Here is a 24,266-nt window from a genome sequence, read left to right on the forward strand (position 1 = left end):
GTTCTGCATTTGTAAGTCAATTTGAATAAAAGCACCTGGAAATTGAATACATGTAAATGTGAATGTAAATGAATGCTTTTCACATGTTAAAAAAAGTTCATATGTTGTTTGTTTTCTTTAAGTGATATTTTTAGTAGGAATCAGAATAAAAATAATGAATATAATGATCATTAAGAATAACTCAGGCTAAATTGTAGTATAATTTGACAATTTAAAATAACAGTTTTACTCCGTTACGTCATTACTCCATTCTTCAGTGTCAAGTGATCCTTCAGAAATCATTTTAATATGCTGATTTGCTGCTCAAGAAACATTTCTTATTATTGTTAAAAGCTTTTTACCTGCCTAATATTTTTGTGGGAACTGTAATGTATTTCCCCCCAGAGTTATTCGATTTTTTATTTTTTATTTTAAAAGCATTTATTTGCAGTAGATTTAAATGGGAAAAAAACATTATAAAAGGCATTTTGGTCAATTTTGATTAATCTAAATCCATCCTTGCTAAATAAACGTCAACCTTACTGACCCCATACATTTGAACAATGGTATATGCATATAGATACAAATATTATTTATATATAAATAATTAGAGATATAATAAATATCCATTGATGTTTCAGAGGTTGCATCTGATGATCACTCACCTGAACAACAACGAGAAGCAGGCACATATAGAGGAAAGCACAGTGTCTCATTGTCCCAGTTGTTTGGATCTAAGTTGAGATGCTTTGTCTGTGGCAGTGCCCACCTCCATCCACCTTCTTAAATACTGCTGATAAAGACCACTGAAATATGCAAAATCACTCTTATGTATGTGACACAACTCTGATTTAAATTATCATGGAACATTTCACACCGGAACATATCATTATCATCATCAATAGCCCCTGACATTTAGTCAGCATGACAGAAAAAGACTTCAAACCTCATAAGGTTGCTCTTCAGAAGCTTTTGTTGGTCCTTTATCTTGTTTATTACCCTTATTATATATATATATATATATATATATATATATATATATATATATATTCCAGCCTTCACTTTGTGTTGTTTACTGAGTGAACACATGCCTGATTCCATGTTTTTTGTTTTTTTCACTAACAAAGAAATTGTTCACAAATCATCCTCACAAATTACTTCTGGAATACAGTTTTGCTTTGTGATTATAGTTTGGGGGAAATAATCCCGCAATTTGAGGAAATGTTTTGCTACTAGGAAAAAAAAAAGTCATTAAGTTCAGGTTTGCATAAACAAACACAATTTCAAATGTTCTTGAAGGCATCACACTGCCATGGGTGTGTTGTTGAAGCACATTGTGTTTAGATCTGAACAAATAAAACCATGACCCTTTTTATTTACCCTGAGGTTCTGAATGGTATGTGGAAAATATATAGTTTCAACTGTTGTGAACTGATGTTCCTCATGTTGTGACGATGACATGGAATTGGATGACACTGATTACCAGTCTTACAAAGGTTTGTGTATTTGTGGATGGTCATGTGTTTTTACAGCTTCACTTCAATAAATTATCTTTTTAGACTATGAGGAAGGGTTCAGGTTAAGTAATTAAAATTGTTCCAATATATTATTATACTCTACAGTGTGAGAAGCTAAAGCATTTGGTGTGGAGTCAGTAAAGGGGAGGGGCACTTCTCGTACTGAGTAAATTATGCTTTGTTTAGCAGGGAACTTTAACAGCAGGTCCTGTAACTGGTCTTGTTAGAACACAATGATTCCATTTCGGCAAAATAATATACTTTTTGTGTGTGTGTGTGTGTGTGTGTGTGTGTGTGTGTGTGTGTGTGTGTGTGTGTCTGTGTTGTTGTTGTTTCCACTAAGTACAGGAATAAACTAAGAATTGTTTCCCCTTGAATCACATTACATTATGATTGTATTAAGCATTTTATCCATACAACTTTATCAAACTCATATGCATCATGAGACCAGTTCAGTCTTTCCTTATAGCAGTAAGCGTATTTACTGGCAAGTCACATGTTTGTAAATAATGAAATAGGGAACTAATAATCGTGAGACTCTTGTTTCATGAACAAAACCAAGAGAAAGGTAATTCAGAGAATTATATGAACAACTTTTTACAAATCCTATCTTGTTAAATCATGATTCAATAAATAAATTAATAAACAAGGAGTATAATAAAAAGGAGATAAAATGTGCTGATTCACTTGTATGATTATGTATTATCTAATAATAATACATAATTACATAGTCTATCGCATATTTTTGCATATACTTATATGTAGCCTAGCTAATTTATTATTTTTAAGAAGTGAACTTTTTTTTAGAACAGGAAGTTTTATGCAGAACAAGAACATTTACATAAACAGAAAATGTATTTATTATGTTATAATCATATAGCATCAAAGGAAATAAACAGGGAAAAAAATATCCAGGGGTGAACTTAAAATAAATTTTCAAAGAAAAGATTTCAAGTATTCTATACATTCGTTTTGCCCTTTTATTTAGCCTGTTTGTTTGCTTGTATGTTTGTTTGCTCGTTCACTCATTCATTCGTTCATTTGTTTGTTTGCTTGTTTGTTTAATTTTATTTTAATCGTTCAGAGTATCAGTATATTTCATCAGTTCAGCTTCAAACAGTATGGTTTTGGTTTATTGTTTGCTCATTTTTGTTTGTAGGCTTTATAGCTATATGGTGTATTCCATACATAAGAAATGAATCACCAAATTCTAACCTCTTAGTTCCAGTTAAGCGAATTTATATTTATATCTTTGTGTGTTAAAATTGTAAATTTTAAGAAGAAGGCCGCCATCAGACGAAATTTGCAGGATGGCGTCTGAACCACTCGCGGAAGTGACGTAACTCTACGTTTGTTCCTCCAATCAGAGCTCGCAGCGCACGATTTCGAACATCAACGTCCACGACGGGAAATACGCCAGAGGAGCAGCTCACACAAAATACACAGCTTATGCACTATCCGGCCTAAAGTAGCTGTTTATTCATCTTATGATAGTGGCAAATATCTGGGTGAGACCTACGCCGTGTTTTGGTGAAGCTCGGCGTAATATGGAGATAAACGTTAACCCTTGATCAACGGATAGACCGTACGCTGGATCTCGTGAATGTGTGACTGATCGCGCGCAGCTCAGCCATGGTTCGGGAGCGAGTGGTGCAAAAGAAGTCCTTCCAGCAAAGTCTGGACGACATCAAGGACAAAATGAAGGAAAAGAGAAACAAGCGTCTCGCCAGCGCTTTAGCTGCCAGCCGCGGCCTGTCAAAACTCAAGAACAAACACACAGGTGCGACTACAAGACAATTTGGCTTTGTTTTGCATCCAGTGGCCAGTGTATTTGTATATTGGTGACTTTAGTTGTACCTTTTGATGTAACGTTATTTTTGTGTTTGTACCTTCTAGTTTGTCTTTAATGATACCTTTAGTACCAGCACTAACGTTAGGTCTATGGAAACACACCTCTCAGTTATTAAAGGGATAGTTCACATAAAACTATGAATTATGTCATTTAAGCACCTTCACGTTGTTTCAAACCCATGTAACGTTAGTTGATTTTCTTCTGTGGTAAACAAATTGAAATGTTAAGGACTTTCTTTGCATTTGTTTTCCATGAACCCTAACATCTCCATTTGTGTTGCACAGAAGCTCATACAGGCTTGGAAGAAAATTAAGTTTCATTTTCCAATATATTTTGCCCTCCACAGCTACAGTGAAGCCATTTGTCCTGAAGAGTGTCCAGGTGAATAACAAAGCTCTTGCGGTAGCCCTGCAGACAGAGAGGGAGAAGGTACGGCAAGCGCAGGGGGTCATCCTGCAGCTCAAGAAAGAAAGGCAAGCGCTCATCTTTCACCTGCTCATGCTGAAGAGGACGCTTAAAGATCGAAGACCTGCTGAAAGTGCCCAGGTAGGAGGTGTATACAAGGTGTCACGCAGATACGGAGTACTTGTTTAGTGTGGCGCTTATGTGTAAAGTTTTCATGGATGGAGACATGGGTGGAAATGCAGTGCAGGATGTTGCATCCATGTACAGATTTTTCTTTGTATGTGCGTATGAAATTATGTGTTTTAAGTGTGTGTGTAGTTATTACACTTATTCAAAGCTCTGCTAGATTCATTTTGCTGCTTGTTTTTGTAGGTTTCTCCTGTTGAGACGTGTCCACCTCAGCCCATCAGTCCTAAGTAAGTCTCTAAAGCTTTTCATAAAAAAATATAGCATCTGGGGTCAGTATGATTTTTTTTATGTTTTTGAAAGAAGTCTGTTATGCTCACCAAGGCTTTATTTACTGATTAAAAAACAGCAGTATTACATATTAAAATAATGCTTTTGTATGTAATCTATTTTAAAATGTAATTCATTTCTGTGATGGCCAAGCTGTTTTCAAAAATGCAATTACTCCAGTCTTCCATGTCTCATGATCATTCAGAAATCATTCTAATATGCTGATTATTATTCTCAGTGTTGAAAATAGTTTTGCTGTTTAATGTTTTTGTGGAAAGCATCGTTTTTAGGATTTGTTGATTGAAAGCACAGCATTTACTTGAAATAATTCTCATGTAACATTATACAATTCTTTACTGTCACTTTGATCAATTTAATTAATACTTGCTGAATGATAACTTCTAATACTTGAGAACCCATTTTGAACAAGACAGATTTTTTCATGATTCGTTCAACTTACTGATGATCATATTGTTACTGTCATTGTGGTGCAGACCAGTACATGTGGCTGAGACGGATATTCCTGATCATCACTCAGCAGAACCACCTTTTACTGCAGGTACTGGACCGTATCCTTAGCACCTTAATTGCTGACTACTATATACAATCTGTATGTTTGACGTTTTAATCTTTACTGGTTTATGTTTGCAGAGGCTGTCCATAGTTGTCGCATTGACAGACAGGTTTCGTTGCCCCCCACAGTAGGAACAAGGCGAAAGAGACGCTCTGAGGTTGTGAGGAGGCGAAGCTCACGTTTTGACTCTGGCACGGTTGAAAAATGTGAAGCAGTGAATGTGAAAAGAGAAGAGACTATTGATAACGGACAAGACGTAGGGCTTAACACACCATTGGAGGAGGTGTGTCATGAACAGAAAGAGCTTAATGAGGAACAAGCTGGACAAAAAACAGGGCTGAACTGTGAGTTCAACCTAGAGATTTCTGAAGTCCCCGCCGTTCAGCACTCGACGCCTGAGCCCCCCCAGCGGCCTACTAGACAGCTCAAAAAGAAACCTACCCAAGCCGCTCCCCGCCCCAAACCAGAGAGGGGACGCAAACCAGACCGAGCCCCCTTGAAGAAACCATGGGAAAACCCCAAACCCCGTGCTCGCTCCAAGAGCCGGGACCGATCTCAGAGTCGTGTAAAAGCGGTGCTTCTTCCTGCCGATCGCCTTAACTCCTCGTTGGGTGGCAATGACACCTTTGACTTCGACTGTGAAGAGGCCGTCCATCTAACGCCTTTCAGAGCAGGAACCAAAGCCGTGGAGAAACCATCACCTGATGAGCCAGATAAAGAGGACGAGGTCCTGCGCAGTCCTGTTGCCATGGAAACCAACAGCAGCCTCTCAGAAGATGAACAGGATGAGGATGATACTCCTTACGTACCGAAGAGGAGATCCAGAAGAGCTCGGAGTCCACCGCCCAGACGGGCTCGCTCTAAAAGACGGTCTGCTCAAGAGGCCAGAGAAAACAGAGGAAAAGAAAAGCAGGACCATGTTGAAATACAGTACACAGGTAAGCACTGAAAGATTTTATTTTGTATATGAAACGGTTGTGTTTTCTGTTGTTTGATTTGACTGTTTTAAATGAATGTTCTACAGAAAAAAGTGGGCCTGAAACTGAAGAAATTGGCCTGCATCTCCACGATGATCTTGACCCAGGCCTTCTGCTCCAACATTCACCAGTTTGTGTTCCTCCTGAGAATCCCAGCCAATCAGAACCAAGCCAAGAGATCTGCCAAGGTAACTTTGTATGTGGGAACACTAAACTGAAGCATTGAAGCATTTTTCAGGATTTCTGCAGCTTTCAAAAAGGTTTTTCTTGTTCATTAAGGCCTCAAATTATCTTAAATCACAGCATAAATTCTTACATTTAGTCATGCATTAAATGTTGCATGCACTGCAATTTTTTTATATATCTTTCTCAGTATTTTCTAGTGCAAAACTTCATATAAAGATATGAAGCATTGTTTTTTGAGAAACAAAAGTGTATGCTTAAACAAGAAAACAACTCACTATTTTTTATTAAGAAAACTTTTTACTTTGTCTTTTTGCTTCTCAAGTAAATGTATCTTGATTTAAGAATCTGTAGATAAAGGCATAGGACAAGAAGATAAATACTGATAAATATTTTTTGCAGTGTGATGATCAGAAGGTACAGTAATATTATTTCTATATTCTAGTGGTTGAGAGCAGAGGTATTCATTGAAGTCCTTTTTTGCAAAAATTAATTCAAAAGTAACGGAGATCTGTTGGAAATGCATTTTCAAACTTTGTAGCATTGCTAATACCAGGCATTTGCATTTAGAGGCCATAGTAGTATAATAGTCAATGTATTCCCTAAATTCTCTTTATTTGGTCTTACATTTATCTTTATAAGCCCTGTTTTAACAACAGAAATGTTTTTTTACATTTTACTTGAATTTTTTCTTGACTTGGTCTTCTTAAGTCTTACATTTCTTTATAAAATCTACAAAAACCCAACAATAGAAATATTTTCCCTTAGCGCCACCTTTTGTTGTTTCAGTGGAGTCTCCGATCCCGATTACTCCTGGTGGAGAGGCGGAGCTTATGATGATTGACTGCCCAATATTTGAATTTCCAAAGCACCCTTGCAGCTCATCCGACCAGGAAAATGAAATGCCCTTGGTGAATAGGAGGAGGAGAAAAGGTAAATTCCTTTACACTTGTTTTCTTTTTCTTTTTTATTACTATTTGACTTTAGATTCCGTTACATCTGTTGTTCTGGGCACTCTTGTCTCTTGTATCAATCTCTTGTTTCTCATCACATGTATGTGAATATATCTATCTATAAATATTCACTGACCAACATCACATTTCTTGGGGTCACTTTTTCCAGAAGTGGTAGAAGGAAAATGAATTTGTCACATATGCACTTGTGTTTCTGCAGGTGGGCTGGTTGTTCGCTCCTTTCTGGGCTTGGGTTTGAGTGATGTGACAAATCTCTCCCCCGCAGCCCATCAGAAGCCCATGTCTGCTCAGAACACCCCTCAAAGCTCCAGTCGTAAGCGTCGCTGTACGAGTACTGTCAACTACAAGGAGCCCTCGATCAACTCGTGAGTTCTTTGAAAATTTAATTGTTAAAACTGCCTGGTATTCCTACGGAAGAGGATTAGGGCCAAGCAATAATAAAAAAATAAAACCATCTCAAGATTAAAGTCATTATATTGTGAGATTAAACTCGTTAAATTTCGAGAAAAAAAGTCGAAATACAATCTTGAGAATAAACTCATTAAATTTCGAGAATAAAGTCGTTGTGTTTCGAGAAAAAACTCGTTAAATTTTGAGAAAAAAAAGTCGAAATACAATCTTGAGAATAAATTCATTAAATTTCGAGAATAAAGTCGTTGTGTTTCGAGAAAAAAAAACTCGTTAAATTTTCGAGAAAAATAGTCGAAATAATCGTGAGAATAAACTCATTTAATTTCGAGAATAAAGTCGTTGTTTTTCGAGAAAAAAAGTCGAAATGAAATGTAGAGAAATAATGCATTCGATCAGTGTTCATTGCATAGCCTATATCTTTCAGTAATAAAGAAATACTATCAACTTTAGCTTATTATGACACAATAATAATTAGCACACGAACTTTAAAGTGAATTTGCAAGCGGCTAGGTCTTTTTAGAAGAAAAAATCAGTCCAATTTGCGCGATGCAGGCTACTCGCTTTTGTCCAACATGAAATGACAACCAGAGGACAAATGCAAGGTTATCGCTGGCTTCACCCAAATGCACTCTGGCACTTGGACAGCCATGATAAATTAAAACCGTACGGCATTGCCATTAATGGCGTGTAATGTAATGAGATTATTCTCAAGATTGTATTTCAACTTTTTTTCCAGAAATTTAACGAGTTTAATCTCGAAACACAACGACTTTATTCTCAATATTTAATGAGTTTATTCTCAAGATTGTATTTCGACTTTTTTTCTCGAAATTTAATGAGTTTAATCTCGCAATATAATGACTTTAATCTCGAGATGATTTTATTTTTTTTATTATTGCTTGGCCCTAATCCTCTTCCGTATATTCCTCTTGCTGGTATTGTATTTTTTTTTTTTTTTTTTTTTTTTTTTAAAGCTTATGGCATGATCTTTTTGTCATCTAACACACTTTTTATCTTTTAGGAAACTTCGACGTGGCGACAAATTTACAGACACCCGTTTCCTGCGTTCCCCCATTTTCAAACAGAAACTCACTTCCCGTCGGAGTTCACTTAAAAAGATGGAATTATATAATGAGTCTTTTGTGGGTTGTCGCTAAATAACTGATGTGACTTAATAATAGGCATTTGTAACATGATTCAGCTTCACAGAATTACCTTGCGGTCTGTCAAAATCTTTGCATTATTTTTTTCCTTTAGATTTTTAACTGTGTGTTACATAACTGGATATGTAATTGTTTTTAAATCTCATGGCAATTGTAAATATCAATAAAGTCTGTTTTTGTTAATTGTTAACTTGTTAATTAACCGAAAACCATTTTTATTAGACTTACAGCTGGAAGCATTTCAACAGATCGGTTTCAGAGGATTTTAATTTCAAATTGTGTGCAAGAAGGCCAGTTTGTAATTTTACAATAGAGTTCCAATACACTCATAAAGTTATAAATATATAGTATGATCATTTTAAAGACTTTCATTGAAGTTGACGATGGCCATATAAAATAAAACAACTCCTAATAGACATGTCTAAGCTGTGTGGTACCAGTAAAGTAAAGCAGCTGAAATTTTTTCTCATGTCTAAATGCGTTACAATTGTTAAGTAATAGAGTCAGGACCAAATGAATTAAACTTTTGCATATAGGTCTCTAGCTGATATCAACTTAGATATTATAAAAAGGCTGGTCTGATGAAACACATACGTAATCATTTTGGCAACGCTTTTCTGTAAAGTAGAATTGGTTTAATATTAAGAAATCTTTGTGAATTATAATCTAAAAATGAAGTTGTACTGCATTTATGGAAAATTAATATTAACCTAGATTTGAATACTGCAAAAAAAAATATTGCTAGTTTATGAGGCATGAGGTTTGATTTGTTAACTACATTGTCAAAAGTGAATGCTACATCTAAATCTTACTGTTCATATCAACATTTCATTAACTTTTTACATTATGTTAATATCACTGCACTGTGAACTAACATGAGCATCTATTTTATTAGAATCAATAAATTGCATAAAAATATTTTGTTCATTGTTAGCTAATCCATTAAAGTTAACAAATGAGACCTTCTTGTAATGTTTCCATTCATGATATATGCATGTAACCAGTTTTCATGTTGCACATAGATCATAAAATTTATGCCATGAATTTTTCCATTCCTCTTCACGAGATCAAGAACAGTGTGAACTCATCAAAAATATACAAGTGTACACAAATTCTTCCACCTGTACAAAATCATCCATAAGATAATGGACACAAAACAACAAACATTTACGAGTTTACAAGTCAAACACGTTTATTTAAGATAGTTCAAGCTTTCTTTTGTGCTGCAGCTTTCTGGAGCTTCTTCACCTCGTGCTTGATGATCTTGTTCCTCTGTAGAGAGAAACAAAAAACAGGTTTACTTATAATCACATTTTCTGACAATGCAGCATCATAAGCAGCGCAAGATCTTTTTTTTGTACTACAGTCTGACAAAACATACCATTTTCTTGGCCGTCATCACCTTGTAGCGATCAAAGTCAGACATTGTGGCCCTCTGTTAACAGAAAATTAGCATGGTGAGAAAATAAAATGAAGCAGAAATTGCTAGATCAGGCTAAAAGATGCCATTCATTCAATAATCATCATCCAAATAACAACTGGCATAAGTGCAAGAGATCTCAACCGGCTCTCTATGTTGCTACACACCTTCTTTCTGGCCTCAATCTTCTTGGCCCAGCTGCTTTCTTCCCACTTCTTGTTGATCTCTGCCTTTTCCCAGGCGCGCCTCACGTACTTCTGACGGGCACTGAAGCAAACCAAAACAGAAAAGGTGATGAGTGAAACATACAGAAATCAACTAGTGCCCAGGGCGAAAATGCCCCCAAAAGTGACAAATGTCCCATTAAAAAAATAAAAATTCACTTCTCTCTAAGTTAACCCAACAATGATAACCTTGCTGCTGAGAAACCCAGAAATGTGAAAAAGGTCTATAATGCAGAGGCACTGAAGTGAAATGAAGGCACCAGATCTTTTTTTAACATGTAAATGCAAGTATATTTAAAGAGATTTTAATATTAAAAGGCGCCTCAGAAGTGTCAAATGAAAACCCAAATACAGCCCTTTCGAAGTAAGTTTCAAATAACTTCTGACGTTGGTCTAAAATGTTAGAAAATGAGAAATCAATTTTGGCATTTGAAAGCAGAGCAAAATTAAGATACACAGGAGCCACTGATGATCAAATACTACTACAATGAGACCAGCAAAACACAAGCAATGTACCCATAAAACATGGAAACCGCTCCAGACACAAACTCACCTGTGAGGTACTTTGATGACGTAGTCAGTGAGCTGCAAGCACTTGAATGGCAAAGCTTGTCTCTTCACTCCAGTACATGGGCCATCTACCAGTGCCTGAGGACAATTAAAAACAACCTCAGTTATGACTCTGCAAAACTGCCATGTGTGATTTAACCATGCAATATATTTTTATGAAGCTTTTTAATGTGAAAAGACTGTGCGCTCATATTATACAGTATAGATGTATTCAAAACTCACCCTGTTTTGGTCAATGACATCTACGATCGCCACCAGTTTGCCCTCGTAAGGACCGAACGCAACGAAGGCAACGCGGCCGATCTCGACAAAGCGCTTAAACACCTGAAAATTAACATACAGGACACAGGAGATGAGTATTGATGCATTTTCACTTCAAAGTTATTCCAGTGAGAAAATTCGCTTTGTGAGTATATAATTATTGAATCCCCGGGCATTTATTGGACGTCTTATCTAATTATAAGACATAAGTACACGTATCTAAATACATTTTAGGCAGAATCTCCCTTTCCAAAAGTCTCTAGCTTTATGTCCACAGCACGACTGTCCCGCTGAGAGATCACGCGTGCCTCTGTAAGAAAGAACTGAACTACACACGGCATTCCCGTTATAAAACGCGTTCATTTAAGGGTCTTCGTTACTTTAGCATCGCTTGATGGTAATTAAATGTGAAAGACGACTTTACAGTCTGACGGCTGATATATGTTCAGACTCCGGCCTAACCCACTCCACCACGTTGTTTCGAGACATGTCTGAAGCATATTTCCTCACCGATAGCGCTGTAAGATTCACTTACACTGTAGTAATACTATATTTAGGTCATTAAAATACGTTTCCGATGCTTTCTTGGCCTGTAATGTTTCATAAAATACCATATTTATTTGATTTTAGACTCCGCGTAAGTGAGATCACTCACCATGATGGCAGCCCGTGGCAGAAAAGGACTAAAGGACTTCCGCTCTGGAATGAAGAGCCTTCCGTTTGAGTACTGCGCGTGCGCGGCCTCTACAAACGCGTAGGACTGGAAGAGGATTGTGATGTAAAAGCCACTGCAGCCGTTTATTTTCATTTTTGAACAGTTTATCATATACAAGTCCAAGAGTGTGCTGTGACAATGTCTTTTATTATTATTATTATTATTATTATTATTATTATTTATTAAAATAAATAATAATTACACAGGCAAGCATAAGTAAAGGCTGCACATCAAAAAAAAAAAAAAAAAAAAAAACCGTGGCCCAAATCGTTTAAGCAGTTTAATACGAACTGTTCAAAAGAACATATCCGAATTGCATGTTAATAATATGGTTTGGAACAAATCACAGAGTAAACATATACGTGACCCTGGACCACAAAAACCAGTCATAAGGGGAAATTTAGATTTATACATTATCTAAAAGCTGAATAAATAAGCTTTCCATTGATGTATGGTTTGTTAGGATCGGACAATATTTGGCCGACATTCAACTATTTGAATATCTGGAATCTGATGGCGCAAAAAAAACAGAATACTGAGAAAATCACCTTTAAATTTGTCCAAATGAAGTTCATAGCAATGCATATTATTAATCAAAAATTAAGTTTTGATATATTTACAGTAGAAAATTTACAAAATATCTTCATGGAACATGATCTTTACTTAATGTCCTAATGAATTTTGGCATAAAAGAAAAATCAATAATTTTGACGCATACAATGTATTTTTGGCAATTGCTACAAATATACCCCAGCGACTTAAGACTGGTTTTGTGGTCCAGGGTCACATATTATAGAAAATCTCGTGTACTTGTAAATAATGCAGCATATTAAGCAAAAACGATTTTTGGGTGTTTTGTGCTGGGCTGGTCATAGCAAGAGGTGGTAGAAAAGCTTCCAGTGCACGCAGTTTAGTGTGTGACCGCTGGGTGGCAGTAACAAGCACCCGTCAGAGTCTCACAGTTACACGCAAATACACTTTTTACATTAAACGTGGCAGGTTTGTGCTGAAATGAAATTGTCCCAAGTATCTATCCAGGAGGCTCGTTGGTCTAGGGGTATGATTCTCGCTTAGGGTGCGAGAGGTCCCGGGTTCAAATCCCGGACGAGCCCTTTCTTTTTCAGATGCTTCAAATGCTCATCACTGTCTGTCACTCACAACAATGGCAATTATATGATAAATTATTTAAATTACGTATTTAATTTAATAAATGATAAAATAAAATATAATGTTCTCAATAAAACTTTACTTCATTATTTATTTGTTTAATCTTTGTTGGTTTTCAATTTAAAACATTATATAGGCCTATATATATAGTAAAATCCGTTTACCATATCCTTGCTGACTAAGTATTAATTTCTTTTAAAAGAAAATTCCACAAAAGAATTCTATTTTGAATAAACACTGTTCTTTTTACTCATCAAATAATCCTAACAAAAGCATCATAGTTTTCAAAAACTGTTTTCAACAATGATAATAAATTAGCATATTAAAGGATTTCTGAAGGATCATGTGACACTGAAGACTGTAAAATGGTCTGCTTAGGCTGGCAGGCCCACTGGGTATGAAACAGTGTTATTAACATTAACTGAAACCAAAACTAGTAAAAATCACATTCAGTAAATAAAACAGAGCTGAAATAAAGTAAAATATAAATATAAATGGAAAAAAATAAAACTTAAAAAAAAAAAATAAATTTTGCAACTAAAACAAAAAAAAAAAAAAAAAATCTGAAATATTAAAAATAAAAAAAACTAAAAAAAAAATAAAAAAACTGTTATTAAAAACAAACTAAAAACAAAGCTTAAAAAGCACATAACAAAATCATTATATTTTAAACTAAAATTAAATGCAAATGAAAATATAAAAATAATATGCAAAAAAATATTAATAAATACATATGGAGTATATAGGCCTAATACTGAATATTCAAACACTGGTCTGAAACTTAAACACACACATATACAAATCTGAACTATGAAGAAATATGAAATGAAACACAAAAAATAAAAACATGATAAAAAAAAAAAAAATTAAGAAAAAAAAAAAAAATAATATCAAAACTGCCAAACACCCTAACACTGTGTAAGGTCATCACGACAAATTAATTGTAACCATTTTATTTTTTTATGTTGATTTGGAAATCTTCTATAGTAAGGTGACTGATCTATCTTTTGCAAATTGATTTCTTTTTCAGGTCCTTTGTTGCTACAACTTTTGTGATCAGATTTTAAGCAGAAATATGCTTCTGTATTTGCCGATGACACAGTGGCTGATTACATATACCATGTGAACGCACAAACAGCCAGGTACTGTATAAACCACGAACCCGGATGGATTAACTCTTTTCTGACCTAACAGACATAAATTAAAAATGTTTAGCCTACTAATTTGTCTTGTGATTGATCAGCGGTGAGACGGCATTTAAAAACATGACAATCCCATACGCATGGCCTCAGCACCCCATGATGAATCGTGTGGAGATGATCAGTCCCTCTCTTCCCATGACCTTCATCTACGGATCACGTTCCAACATCGATGGCCAATCAGGAAAAGCCATTCAAGAAATGAGACCCAACTCACACACAGAAATCATAGTAAGTTTGATTTCAGTGAACACATTGTCTTCCCCTGTAAAACTCCCCACAGTCACCTTTTTCTTCCTAATTCCTTCAAGGTCATTCAGGGTGCGGGTCACTACGTATTCGCAGACCAATCGGATGACTTCAACCAGGCTGTGCTCAAGATATACAATAATGTCAAGCACAATGGGAAGGATGAATGAGAGAGAGAGAAAAATTAACAAAAATTGCAAGGTGGAGAGGCTATGTGAGCCCAAGTCATGTACGTGACAGGAGGATTAGATGAAGGTGTGAAATGAGAGACAGAGGAAGAAGAGATATAGAAAATATAAAGGAAAGAAATATTAAAACTTGCTCATCATTTATAGCTTCCTGCAAGCGTGCTTTACAAAATACCTAGGCCTATGCAAATAATGCTTCTCGTGTAACATCTGTTATATTACAACAACGACAAAGTAAATTATTTTAATTAGGAAAATCTCATGTACTTCTGAATATGTCAGTATATTACGCAAGCAAAAATAAGAAAACTGCAAAAAAAAATAAACGGTTTTGCTTTTGTGTGCTGACAGAAAACGTGCCCTCTGGATAGCTGGCAGATGTTCACAGTTACACGGGGGTGTGATTTTTTTTGAGCGAGAGGTCGGGTTCAAATCCCGGACGATGATTTGATGCTTTAAGCGGTCATTACTTTGTCAGTGGCAAGGAATATGTCTAAAATGTAATCTTATATATCCAAAGTATAACTGGCAAGCTGATAACATTTTTTATTGAGAATATTGTTTTACATAAATTGTCTACACTATGAATTTAATCTCTACATGCATCAAATGTAGCCTTCATCTGCACATTGTTGTTTATGAGGACGGGAGAGAGTGCAAAATTCAGTCTGGTGTTTCAACAATGATTCATCTAAACACCTCTGACTGGTCACTGAATTCATAAGCTCGAAAAAAAAAAAAACCCTGGTTGACTTCCAATCTGCAAGAGCAAGATCACATAAAATAAATTACAATATTTATTCATATAATTCACTCAATTCAAACTCCGTCACTCAGTCTGACTCCTTCTGCACTGAGATTCAGCCTTCATTTGCTGTGTATAGACATCCCAAATCTTGATGTTTTTACTCCGTGTGCATATAAGACCATGCTTACCTAAAATGGACAAGGTTATAGTTCACTCCTGTCAAAGAAATCACAGCAATCAAATAATTCAAGCTTTATGACACACACAAAAACTGAAGGAGCCATCTTGGAAGGATCATTGAGTAAATTATGCGCTGTAGCTCAGGTGGATAAAGAAATTACTGTTTTGCAATTACTGCATTTACTGTCCATTTGAGTTATGTTTTATGTAGTGTAAAATTACAATAGCCTAAAAAATGTCAACGTCATCAGCCTCATCCATTGTTGTAAGAAATAATGGTCTAACAAACTTTTTTCTTTAATGCATTGGGAATTCAAGCTTAATAACTAAACCAACATTTAGTCTTTAACCCCTGTACCCTGTTACTTGCAACCAGCATTTTAAATTCTTGCTGCCACCTACTGGCAATTTACTTTCACATTTAAAAGTAGCTCATCTTTGCATTTTTGTCCAACATTTAATATTTGTATAATAAAAAAAAAAATTAAAAAAAAAGATTTAAAAAAAAAAAATAATACCGAGGAAGAGTATAATATTATTATTATTATTATTATTATTATTATTATTATTATTTGTTAAAAGAAATAATAATTACACGGACAAGTTTAAGCATAAGTAAAGGCTGCAAATCAACAACAAAAAAAAGAAAGAAAGTACAGTGTTCGTATATCAGGGACCATGTGATGTCGTAATTATAAATGGCCCAAATCGTTTAAGCAGTTTGATACGAACTGTTCAAAAGAACATATCCGAATTGCATGTGAATAATTTGGAACAAATCACAGAGTAAACATATATGTGACCCTGGACCACAAAAACCAGCCATAAGGGTAAATTTTTCGAAATTTAGATTTATACATGATCTAAAAGCTGAATAAATAAGCTTTCCATTGATGTATGGTTTGTTAGGATCTGACAATATTTGGCTGAGATACAACTATTTGAAAATCTGGAATCTGAGGGTGCAGAAACATCTAAATATTGAGAAAATCGCCTTTAAAGTTGTCCAAATGAAGTTCTTAGAGATGCAAATTATTAATCAAAAAATAAGTTTGATATATTTACAGTAGAAAATTTACAAAATATCTTCACGGAACATGATCTTTACTTAATGTCCTAATGATTTTTGGCATAAAAGAAAAATCAATAATTTTGACGCATACAATGTATTTTTGGCTATTGCTACAAATATACCCCAGCAACTTAAGACTGTTTTTGTGGTCCAGGGTCACATATTATAGAAAATCTTGTGTACTTGTAAATAATCCAGTGTAATAAGCAAAAAGAAAAGTTTTTTTGTGTGTGTGCTGGGCTGGTCATAGCAAGAGGTGGTAGAAAAGCTTCCAGTGCACGCAGTTTAGTGTGTGACCGCTGGGTGGCAGTAACAAGCACCCGTCAGAGTCTCACAGTTACACGTAAATACACTTTTTACATTAAACGTGGCAGGTTTGTGCTGAAAGGAAATCGTCCCAAGAATCTATCCAGGAGGCTCGTTGGTCTAGGGGTATGATTCTCGCTTAGGGTGCGAGAGGTCCCGGGTTCAAATCACGGACGAGCCCTTTCTTTTTCAGATGCTTCAAATGCTCATAACTGTCTGTCACTCACAACAATGGCAATTAAATGATAAATTATTTCAATTATATTTAACTTAATAAATAATAAAATAAAATATGATGTTCTCAATGAAACTTTACATTCATTTGTTTAATCTTTGTTGGTTTTCAATTTAAAACATTGTATAGGCCTATGTGTATATATATAATCCGTTTACCATATCCTTGCTGACTAAGTATTAATTTCTTTTAAAAGTAAATTCTACAAAAGAATTCTATTTTGAATAAACACTGTTCTTTTTACTCATCAAATAATCCTAACAAAAGCATCATAGTTTTCCAAAAACTGTATTCAACAATGATAATAAATCAGCATATTAAAGGATTTCTGAAGGATCATGTGACACTGAAGACTGTAATGGTTGATGAAAATTCAGCTTTGCCATCACTAGAATTAATTATATTTGAAAGAATATTCAAATGGAAACCATTATTTTAAATTGTAATAATATTTCACAATATTACTGTTTTTAATACAGTTTTGATCAAATAAATGCAGCCTTGATAAATATAAGTGACTTATTTAAAAAGCATTACAAAAATCATACTGATCCCTAACTTTTGAACGGTAGTGTATATAATTTGAGAGATCCAAAGATACAAACTTGGTTGTATAGAGATGTGTGACCTCTGTTGGCTATAAATGAAAATGAATATGAGCTCTAACCAAGAATGGGTGAAAGGTGCATGTTTGGCCCTTAGGGATCTTCTTTGACCAATTCCCTATTTGCACTGCCTGTGTTTCAGTCCTCTTTCTCACAGAAATAATATGTCAGTGATGACAATACATGAGGAACTATGAGAACAGATCAAGAGGAATTTCTACTTACACAAAGGAGGTAAGCTGCACGTATACATCTCTATACGCGTGTGTTCATGAAATGAAGAGATAAATGTTAATGCAAGCAGAACTTTTTTCCTTTACACATTGGAAATTTCTATTCTGTATTACTAGCTTGTGGTTGGTACAATGTTAAATACATAGTCCTACATAAATGTATATACAACTCTTTAATGACAGTATAGGAAATACAGAAAATGTTAAATAAATATAAGTAAGGATCATGTAATCATATTGTGAAATACCCAAAGGGCATGTTCTAAATATTAGACAGAAAATGTTCTTACACAAGAGCCAGAAGAATGATGAGAAAGCAGATGGACACAATAACAGAAAAAATCTAGGCATTATTATGTTTGCATTTAGGCATTATCTAGCAAAATCTAGGCATTATTATGTGTGCTTAATGAGTGCATTTTGTATCTGTTCGCTGTATATCACAGGTCGTGGTGGATACCCATAATGTTCGCTGTATATCACAGGTCGTGGTGGATCTCCAGTTGGCTGCCGTCCTGGTGTCCCACCTCACTCTCCCATCTTATAAAAGCAGAAAACAAAATCCTGAAACGTAAGTGTACTGTAAGGGTAACTCCTAAAAGGTTTCTGATCCCCATACAAACCATTCAACATCTCTATTGCATTTTCAGCCATCAAAGTGAAGTTTACTCAAGGATATGTTCCCATATCTAACGGCAACTACATATGGACTCTTGGCTTTAATGAAAGACAAAGCTCATCTGACCTCTCAGCCTCTGGGGATCAATGCCATCATGTCCCACTGGTGCTGCTACATGGTTTTGGGGGTGGAGTGGGTCTGTGGGTAAAAAACATACCTGCCCTTGCATTGGAAGGACGGCCCGTGTTTGCACTGGACATGTTGGGTTTTGGACGCAGCAGTCGACCGACGTTCGGCAGAGATGCCAAGGACGCAGAGGAGCAGTTTGTACAAGCCCTGGAGGACTGGAGAAAAGCAGAAGGGTTGGAATATATGATTCTTCTTGGCCATGATCTTGGTGGATATGTGTCTACTGCATATGCCCTAAAATATCCTCACAGGTGTGTTTGGAATTCAAATAACATTTTAGCAATCCTGAATCATTCAAGGATACTTTTAATGTCTGCTATAATGATTTTGTCACAGATTGAAGCACTTGGTGTTGGTGGAGCCATGGGGTTTTGCAGAAAGACCAAATGTTCAGGAGCACTGGGTTCCCATCTGGATTAAAGTATTCGGAGCAGCAATGAATCCATTTAACCCTCTTGGTCTGCTTAGGCTGGCAGGCCCACTGGGTATGAAACAGTGTAATTATCATTAACTGAAACCAAAACTAGTAAAAATCACTTTCAGTAAATAAAACAGCTGAAATAAAGTAAAATATAAATATAAATGGAAAAAATAAAACTTAATTAAAAATGAGAAATTTTGCTGTGGCAACCGTGCAACCTGACATATTAAGCTGACAACTAAAACTGAAATATATGACATATTAAACTTACTAAAACTGAAATAAAAAAAAACATATTAAAAATAAATTAAAAACAAAGCTAAAAAAAGCACATAAAATTATTATTTTTAAACTAAAATTAAATGCAAATGAAAATATAAAAATAATATGCAAAAAAATATTAATAAATACATATGGAATATATAGGCCTAAAACTGAATATTCAAACACTGGTCTGAAACTTAAACACACACACAAACAAATCTGAACTATGAAGAAATATGCAATGAATCGCAAGATATAAATTCAATGTGAGAAATAAAGATGCAGTTAGCAAAAATAAGTCATATCATAATTGTGATCCTGCCTAATACTGTGTAAGGTCATCACGAGAAATAAATTATAACCATTTTATTTTTTTATGCTGATTTGGAAATCTTCCACAGTGAGGTGACTGAGCTATCTTTTTCAAATTTATTTCTCTTTCAGGTCCTTTGTTGCTACAGCTTTTGCGATCAGATTTTAAGCAGAAATATGCTTCTGTATTTGCCGATGACACAGTGGCTGATTACATATACCATGTGAACGCACAAACAGCCAGGTACTGTGTAAACCACGAACCCGGATGGATTAACTCTTTTCTGACCTAACAGACATAAATTAAAAATGTTTAGGCTACTAATTTGTCTTGTGATTGATCAGCGGTGAGACAGCGTTTAAAAACATGACAATCCCATACGCATGGCCTCAGCACCCCATGATGAATCGTGTGGAGATGATCAGTCCCTCTCTTCCCATTACCTTCATCTACGGATCACGTTCCAACATCGATGGCCAATCAGGAAAAGCCATTCAAGAAATGAGACCCAACTCACACACAGAAATCATAGTAAGTTTGATTTCAGTGAACACATTGTGTTCCCCTGTAAAACTCCCCACAGTCACCTTTTTCTTCCTAATTCCTTCAGTCATTCAGGGTGCGGGTCACTACGTATTCACAGACCAATCAGATGACTTCAACCAGGCTGTGCTCAAGATATGCAATAATGTCAAGCACAATGGGAAGGATGAATGAGAGAGAGAGAAAAAATTAACAAAAATTGTGAGGTGGAGAGGCTATGTGAGCCCAAGTCATGTACGTGGCAGGAGGATTAGATGAAGGTGTGAAATGAGAGACAGAGGAAGAAGAGATATAGAAAATATAAAGGAAAGAAAGATTAAAACTTGCTCATCATTTATAGCTTTCTGCAAGCGTGCTTTACAAAATACCTAGGCCTATGCAAATAATGCTTCTCGTGTAACATCTGTTATATTACAACAACGACAAAGTAATTTATTTTAATTAGGAAAATCTCCAGTACTTCTGAATATGTCAGTATATTACACAAGCAAAAATAAGAAAACTGCAAAAAATAAACGGTTTTGCTTTTGTGTGCTGACAGAAAACGTGCCCTCTGGATAGCTGGCAGATGTTCACAGTTACACGGGGGGGTGATTTTTTTTGAGCGAGAGGTCGGGTTCAAATCCTGGACGATGTTTTGATGCTTTAAGCGGTCATTACTTTGTCAGTGGCAAGGAATATGTCTAAAATGTAATCTTATATATCCAAAGTATAACTGGCAAGCTGATAACATTGTTTATTGAGAATATTGTTTTACGTAAATTGTCTACACTATGAATTTAATCTCTATATGCTTTTAATCTCACATACATGCAAAATCAAACAATGTAACCTACATCTGCACATTTCATAAGCTTTATGAGGACGGGGTTGAGAGTGCAAAATTCATAAAATAAATCAATGGTGTTTCACTCAATTCAAACTCCGATTCATCTGAACACCTCTGACTGGAGATTCAGCCTTCATTTGCTGTGTATAGACATCCCAAATCTTGATGTTTTTACTCCGTGTGCATATAAGACCATGCTTACCTAAAATGGACAAGGTTATAGTTCACTCCTGTCAAAGAAATCACAACATTCAAATAATTCAAGCTTTATGACACACACAAAAACTGAAGGAGCCATCTTGGAAGGATCATTGAGTAAATTATGCGCTGTAGCTCAGGTGGATAAAGAATATTAATGTTTTGCAATTACTGCATTTACTGTCCATTTGAGTTATGTTTTATGTAGTGTAAACTTACAATAGCTTAAAAAATGTCAACATCATCAGCCTCGTCCATTGTTGTAAGAAATAATGGTCTAACAAACTTTTTTTCTTATGGGGAATTCAAGCTTAATAACTAAACCAGCATTTAGTCTTTAACCCCTGTACCCTGTTACTTGCAACCAGCTTTTTAAATTCTTACTGCCACCTACTGGCAATTTACTTTCACATTTAAAAGTAGCTCATCTTTGCATTTTTGTCCAACATTTAATATTTGTATAATTCAAAAAAAAAAAAAAAAAAAAAAACCCTGTTACTTGCTACCAGCTTTTTAAATTGAATTTTAATGTTTATTTGATTTATGGTTTTCCTAAGTCTACCTTTTAAATCATGTAGCTGTAGTATTCATCAAACAAACTATAACCAATTGTGCGTGCTTGTGTTTATAGAACAATTTATACAAGAGTAGCTAATTTTAAGTGACTTACGTTTTAATACAATATAGTCAACATCTCTGAGCAGCACACAGGGGTATTTCGTTACTGAATGATTTGCATTTTTAAATTAATAATTTGAGTCAATCATCTCTCACAAACACACAGTTTTATACCGAAACATAATGATCTGCATTTTTTAATTAATAATTTGAGTCAATTATTGCATGGTCCATAAAGACTGGCTCTTGCTTCATTCTTGATTTAATCAGCCGTCTGATCGAAACGTTTGAATGAATGCCTCAATGACTTACTCATTAAGACATTCACTTACTGCCACCTACTGGCGATTTACTTTCACATTTAAAAGTAGCTAATCTTTGCATTTTTGTCCAACATTTAATATTTGTATAATAATAATAAAAAAATTTAAAACACCAAGCTCATAATATTATTTATGCAGTTGTTATTCAGCTTCATTAAACTGTCTTGTGTAAATGCATCTAAATACCATTTCTTCTGTCTCTTCTGCAGTGGAAAGATCGGTTTTGTTAACACTGATTTCATTTGATTGTATTTTGATTAGTGTCTTATTATATTAAATGAAATTCTTAATAAAATTTAAGAATTTGATATGAAAAGATAACGCACACATTTAATAATGTTAGGGAAAATATAGTCTAAAATGACCTGGAAATAAATTGAAATAAATTTTAGTATGCAATAACTTTAATCATAAAATGCAATTTCCTAACAACAAAACTGTGACTGGTGGGAAAACTAATTTTGGAAAACCACTAGCCACAGTGGCTGGTGAGCAAAAAAGTTAATGTCATGCCCTGTATCCAGTGAATATTTTTGTATTAAGTTATTGCAGTTAAAAATGTGGTGTTTAACCGGAGGAAGGTGGTGGGGGTGCTTGACAGGTTTCAAACACTATATATATATATATATATATAAGCACTATATAAAAAACAAACACTATATAAATAAAAGTCAAATTGGAAAGTTTTATTTTTATACAATTCTGAACTGATAGACAAAAAAGATGAGATCTGGATTTAAGATTTGGAGCTGAATAAACAGTTATGTGGACAGATCAGATTCCAATCAGATTCACAAATAATCAGAATCTTTGTCTATAGCCTTCAGGAACCAGCTTGTATTCCCAAGGATTGTTGATTTCAGTCTCATATTTCAAACTTTCTTCTAAAGAAAGGGTGGAGCAGACTTCCTCTTCTAAAAGCAGAAAAATGGATCAACCTCAGTTTCCCTAAACTGGGGCATCATGGCTATATGTTTACTGATATCAAAGGTGACCAAGTAGTGGAGAGACATCAGGCACTTGTGAAGAACTCAACTGCCATTTGAATGCTAGTTGAGGCCTAAGAGCAGTGATGGCCTTGACTGATATATTTGATATGTGTGTGCATCAAGTTAACCACACCATGATCTGCATTTTGAGCCAGCTCAAATAAAAGTAACTAATGGAATCTTGTGCAATTTAATCAATGCCCCACACTGATTATACAATTTAACCAGTTCTCATGAAACTTTTTACAGGTAATAAACCAATGGCAGATCCCTAAGAAAGTGAAGGTCAAGTAAAAACTTCTTCACTTTCCTAATTTTACTTTAGACGTGGTGCAACACATAATGAATGTGTTGCGATAATCAGACAAATTGTTTGCTTGGACCACTGCTGTTACAACTGGAGATGAAATAGTAACCAAATAGACTGTTTTCATTTAAACACTGCAAAGTAAGAGAAGAATTGTGTAACATTTGATTTTTCCCCCCTAATCTGTAAGGCTGCATCTTTCATTTGACAGCAACATTTTTAGCACCCTATATTATTCTCAATGGCCATTCTATTCTCATCTAATGAAATTTACAAAATTTATTTTTTTTAGCCTTTTAGCTTTGCTTGCACTATTTGTATATTAGGCCAGTTAACTGCAGTTAAAACAGGCAAACAGAAATAAAAAATAAATAAAAAAGAGACATGCAACCTCATTGTATGTTACTCTAACAACATGTAAAACATGTTTAGTGTCACAACTATAAGGAAATGCTTTTTGGGATAAAGTTTTCACTTTAAGAAAAACACAGTGCACTTATCCTGCTTCTTTTTTTTTTTTTGCTTCAGGGATGAGTGGACTGAGGTGTAACTTCATCTCGTTGCTCATCACTTAGTCTGCCGATAAAATAAGAACATCATCAAGGCATCATTAATAACACATGCAGTACACATGTGCATAAACAAACCACCTTCTCTCTCCTTTTAACTCTCACCTGCAAACACCTCGACTTTATGCAGAGTGAGTTTTTCCTGTTCCCAGGTAGAAAAATGTTGACATATCTCCCTTTAATAGACTTAAAATCAAATGTTTCTGTGCAATGGAATGAGC

General features: G+C 35.0%; 3 protein-coding genes, 1 long non-coding RNA gene and 2 other non-coding genes across 7 annotated transcripts; 5 read left to right on the plus strand and 1 right to left on the minus strand.

Annotated features, from left to right (window-relative positions):
• The first annotated feature begins 2,814 nt into the window (after positions 1 to 2,814).
• On the plus strand, positions 2,815 to 8,674 carry LOC109110940 (shugoshin 1-like). 2 transcript variants are annotated; one of them, XM_042744840.1, is made up of 9 exons: positions 2,815 to 3,276; positions 3,695 to 3,894; positions 4,126 to 4,169; positions 4,704 to 4,768; positions 4,861 to 5,721; positions 5,808 to 5,948; positions 6,733 to 6,876; positions 7,183 to 7,282; positions 8,350 to 8,674. In XM_042744840.1, exons 1-9 carry the CDS (start codon positions 3,129 to 3,131, stop codon positions 8,483 to 8,485), a joined length of 1,839 nt encoding a protein of 612 aa, XP_042600774.1. In that variant the 5' UTR covers positions 2,815 to 3,128; the 3' UTR covers positions 8,486 to 8,674. The 2 variants fall into 2 exon arrangements, with proteins under 2 accessions (XP_042600774.1, XP_018979437.1); XM_019123892.2 differs by having other exon boundaries at positions 2,817 to 3,276; positions 7,117 to 7,282.
• Positions 8,675 to 9,657: 983 nt separating this feature from the next.
• Positions 9,658 to 11,741, minus strand: LOC109110941 (60S ribosomal protein L14-like). Its single transcript, XM_019123893.2, has 6 exons — positions 11,622 to 11,741; positions 10,928 to 11,029; positions 10,689 to 10,783; positions 10,079 to 10,178; positions 9,873 to 9,926; positions 9,658 to 9,763 (listed from the first exon to the last, which is right to left on the minus strand). Exons 1-6 carry the CDS (start codon positions 11,622 to 11,624, stop codon positions 9,698 to 9,700), a joined length of 420 nt encoding a protein of 139 aa, XP_018979438.1. The 5' UTR covers positions 11,625 to 11,741; the 3' UTR covers positions 9,658 to 9,697.
• Positions 11,742 to 12,721: 980 nt separating this feature from the next.
• Positions 12,722 to 12,793, plus strand: trnap-agg. The gene has a single exon. It is a non-coding gene; the product is annotated as a tRNA-Pro (tRNA).
• Positions 12,794 to 13,215: 422 nt separating this feature from the next.
• On the plus strand, positions 13,216 to 14,707 carry LOC109078594. The gene is made up of 4 exons (XR_006157330.1): positions 13,216 to 13,243; positions 13,879 to 13,990; positions 14,092 to 14,278; positions 14,359 to 14,707. It is a non-coding gene; the product is annotated as an uncharacterized LOC109078594 (long non-coding RNA).
• A 2,192-nt stretch (positions 14,708 to 16,899) lies between these two features.
• Positions 16,900 to 16,971, plus strand: trnap-agg. Its single transcript has one exon. It is a non-coding gene; the product is annotated as a tRNA-Pro (tRNA).
• A 744-nt stretch (positions 16,972 to 17,715) lies between these two features.
• On the plus strand, positions 17,716 to 20,995 carry LOC109057538 (1-acylglycerol-3-phosphate O-acyltransferase ABHD5). The gene is made up of 7 exons (XM_042745587.1): positions 17,716 to 17,864; positions 18,349 to 18,434; positions 18,514 to 18,922; positions 19,008 to 19,156; positions 19,801 to 19,912; positions 20,014 to 20,215; positions 20,288 to 20,995. The coding sequence occupies exons 1-7, from the start codon at positions 17,824 to 17,826 to the stop codon at positions 20,384 to 20,386; spliced, it is 1,098 nt and encodes a 365-aa protein (XP_042601521.1). The 5' UTR covers positions 17,716 to 17,823; the 3' UTR covers positions 20,387 to 20,995.
• The last annotated feature ends 3,271 nt before the right edge of the window (positions 20,996 to 24,266 follow it).

The sequence above is a fragment of the Cyprinus carpio genome, chromosome B19 (assembly GCF_018340385.1).
Source record: "Cyprinus carpio isolate SPL01 chromosome B19, ASM1834038v1, whole genome shotgun sequence".
In the NCBI taxonomy this organism is placed as follows: Eukaryota; Metazoa; Chordata; class Actinopteri; order Cypriniformes; family Cyprinidae; genus Cyprinus; species Cyprinus carpio.

Excerpts from the sequence above, each read along its gene's own strand:
- LOC109110941 (XM_019123893.2), bottom strand. Across the intron at positions 10,179-10,688 it reads GTCATCAAAGTACCTCACAG|TGCCCGTCAGAAGTACGTGA; the intron begins GTGAGTTTGTGT and ends GGTTTGCTTCAG. Across the intron at positions 9,764-9,872 it reads TGATGACGGCCAAGAAAATG|AGGAACAAGATCATCAAGCA; the intron begins GTATGTTTTGTC and ends TTCTCTCTACAG.
- LOC109110940 (XM_019123892.2), top strand. The coding sequence starts at position 3,129 with ATGGTTCGGGAGCGAGTGGTGCAAAAGAAGTCCTTCCAGCAAAGTCTG. Across the intron at positions 5,722-5,807 it reads TGTTGAAATACAGTACACAG|AAAAAAGTGGGCCTGAAACT; the intron begins GTAAGCACTGAA and ends AATGTTCTACAG. Across the intron at positions 6,877-7,116 it reads GAATAGGAGGAGGAGAAAAG|GTGGGCTGGTTGTTCGCTCC; the intron begins GTAAATTCCTTT and ends GTGTTTCTGCAG.
- LOC109057538 (XM_042745587.1), top strand. The coding sequence starts at position 17,824 with ATGAGAACAGATCAAGAGGAATTTCTACTTACACAAAGGAG. Across the intron at positions 17,865-18,348 it reads TTTCTACTTACACAAAGGAG|GTCGTGGTGGATCTCCAGTT; the intron begins GTAAGCTGCACG and ends TGTATATCACAG. Across the intron at positions 18,435-18,513 it reads AGAAAACAAAATCCTGAAAC|CCATCAAAGTGAAGTTTACT; the intron begins GTAAGTGTACTG and ends TTGCATTTTCAG.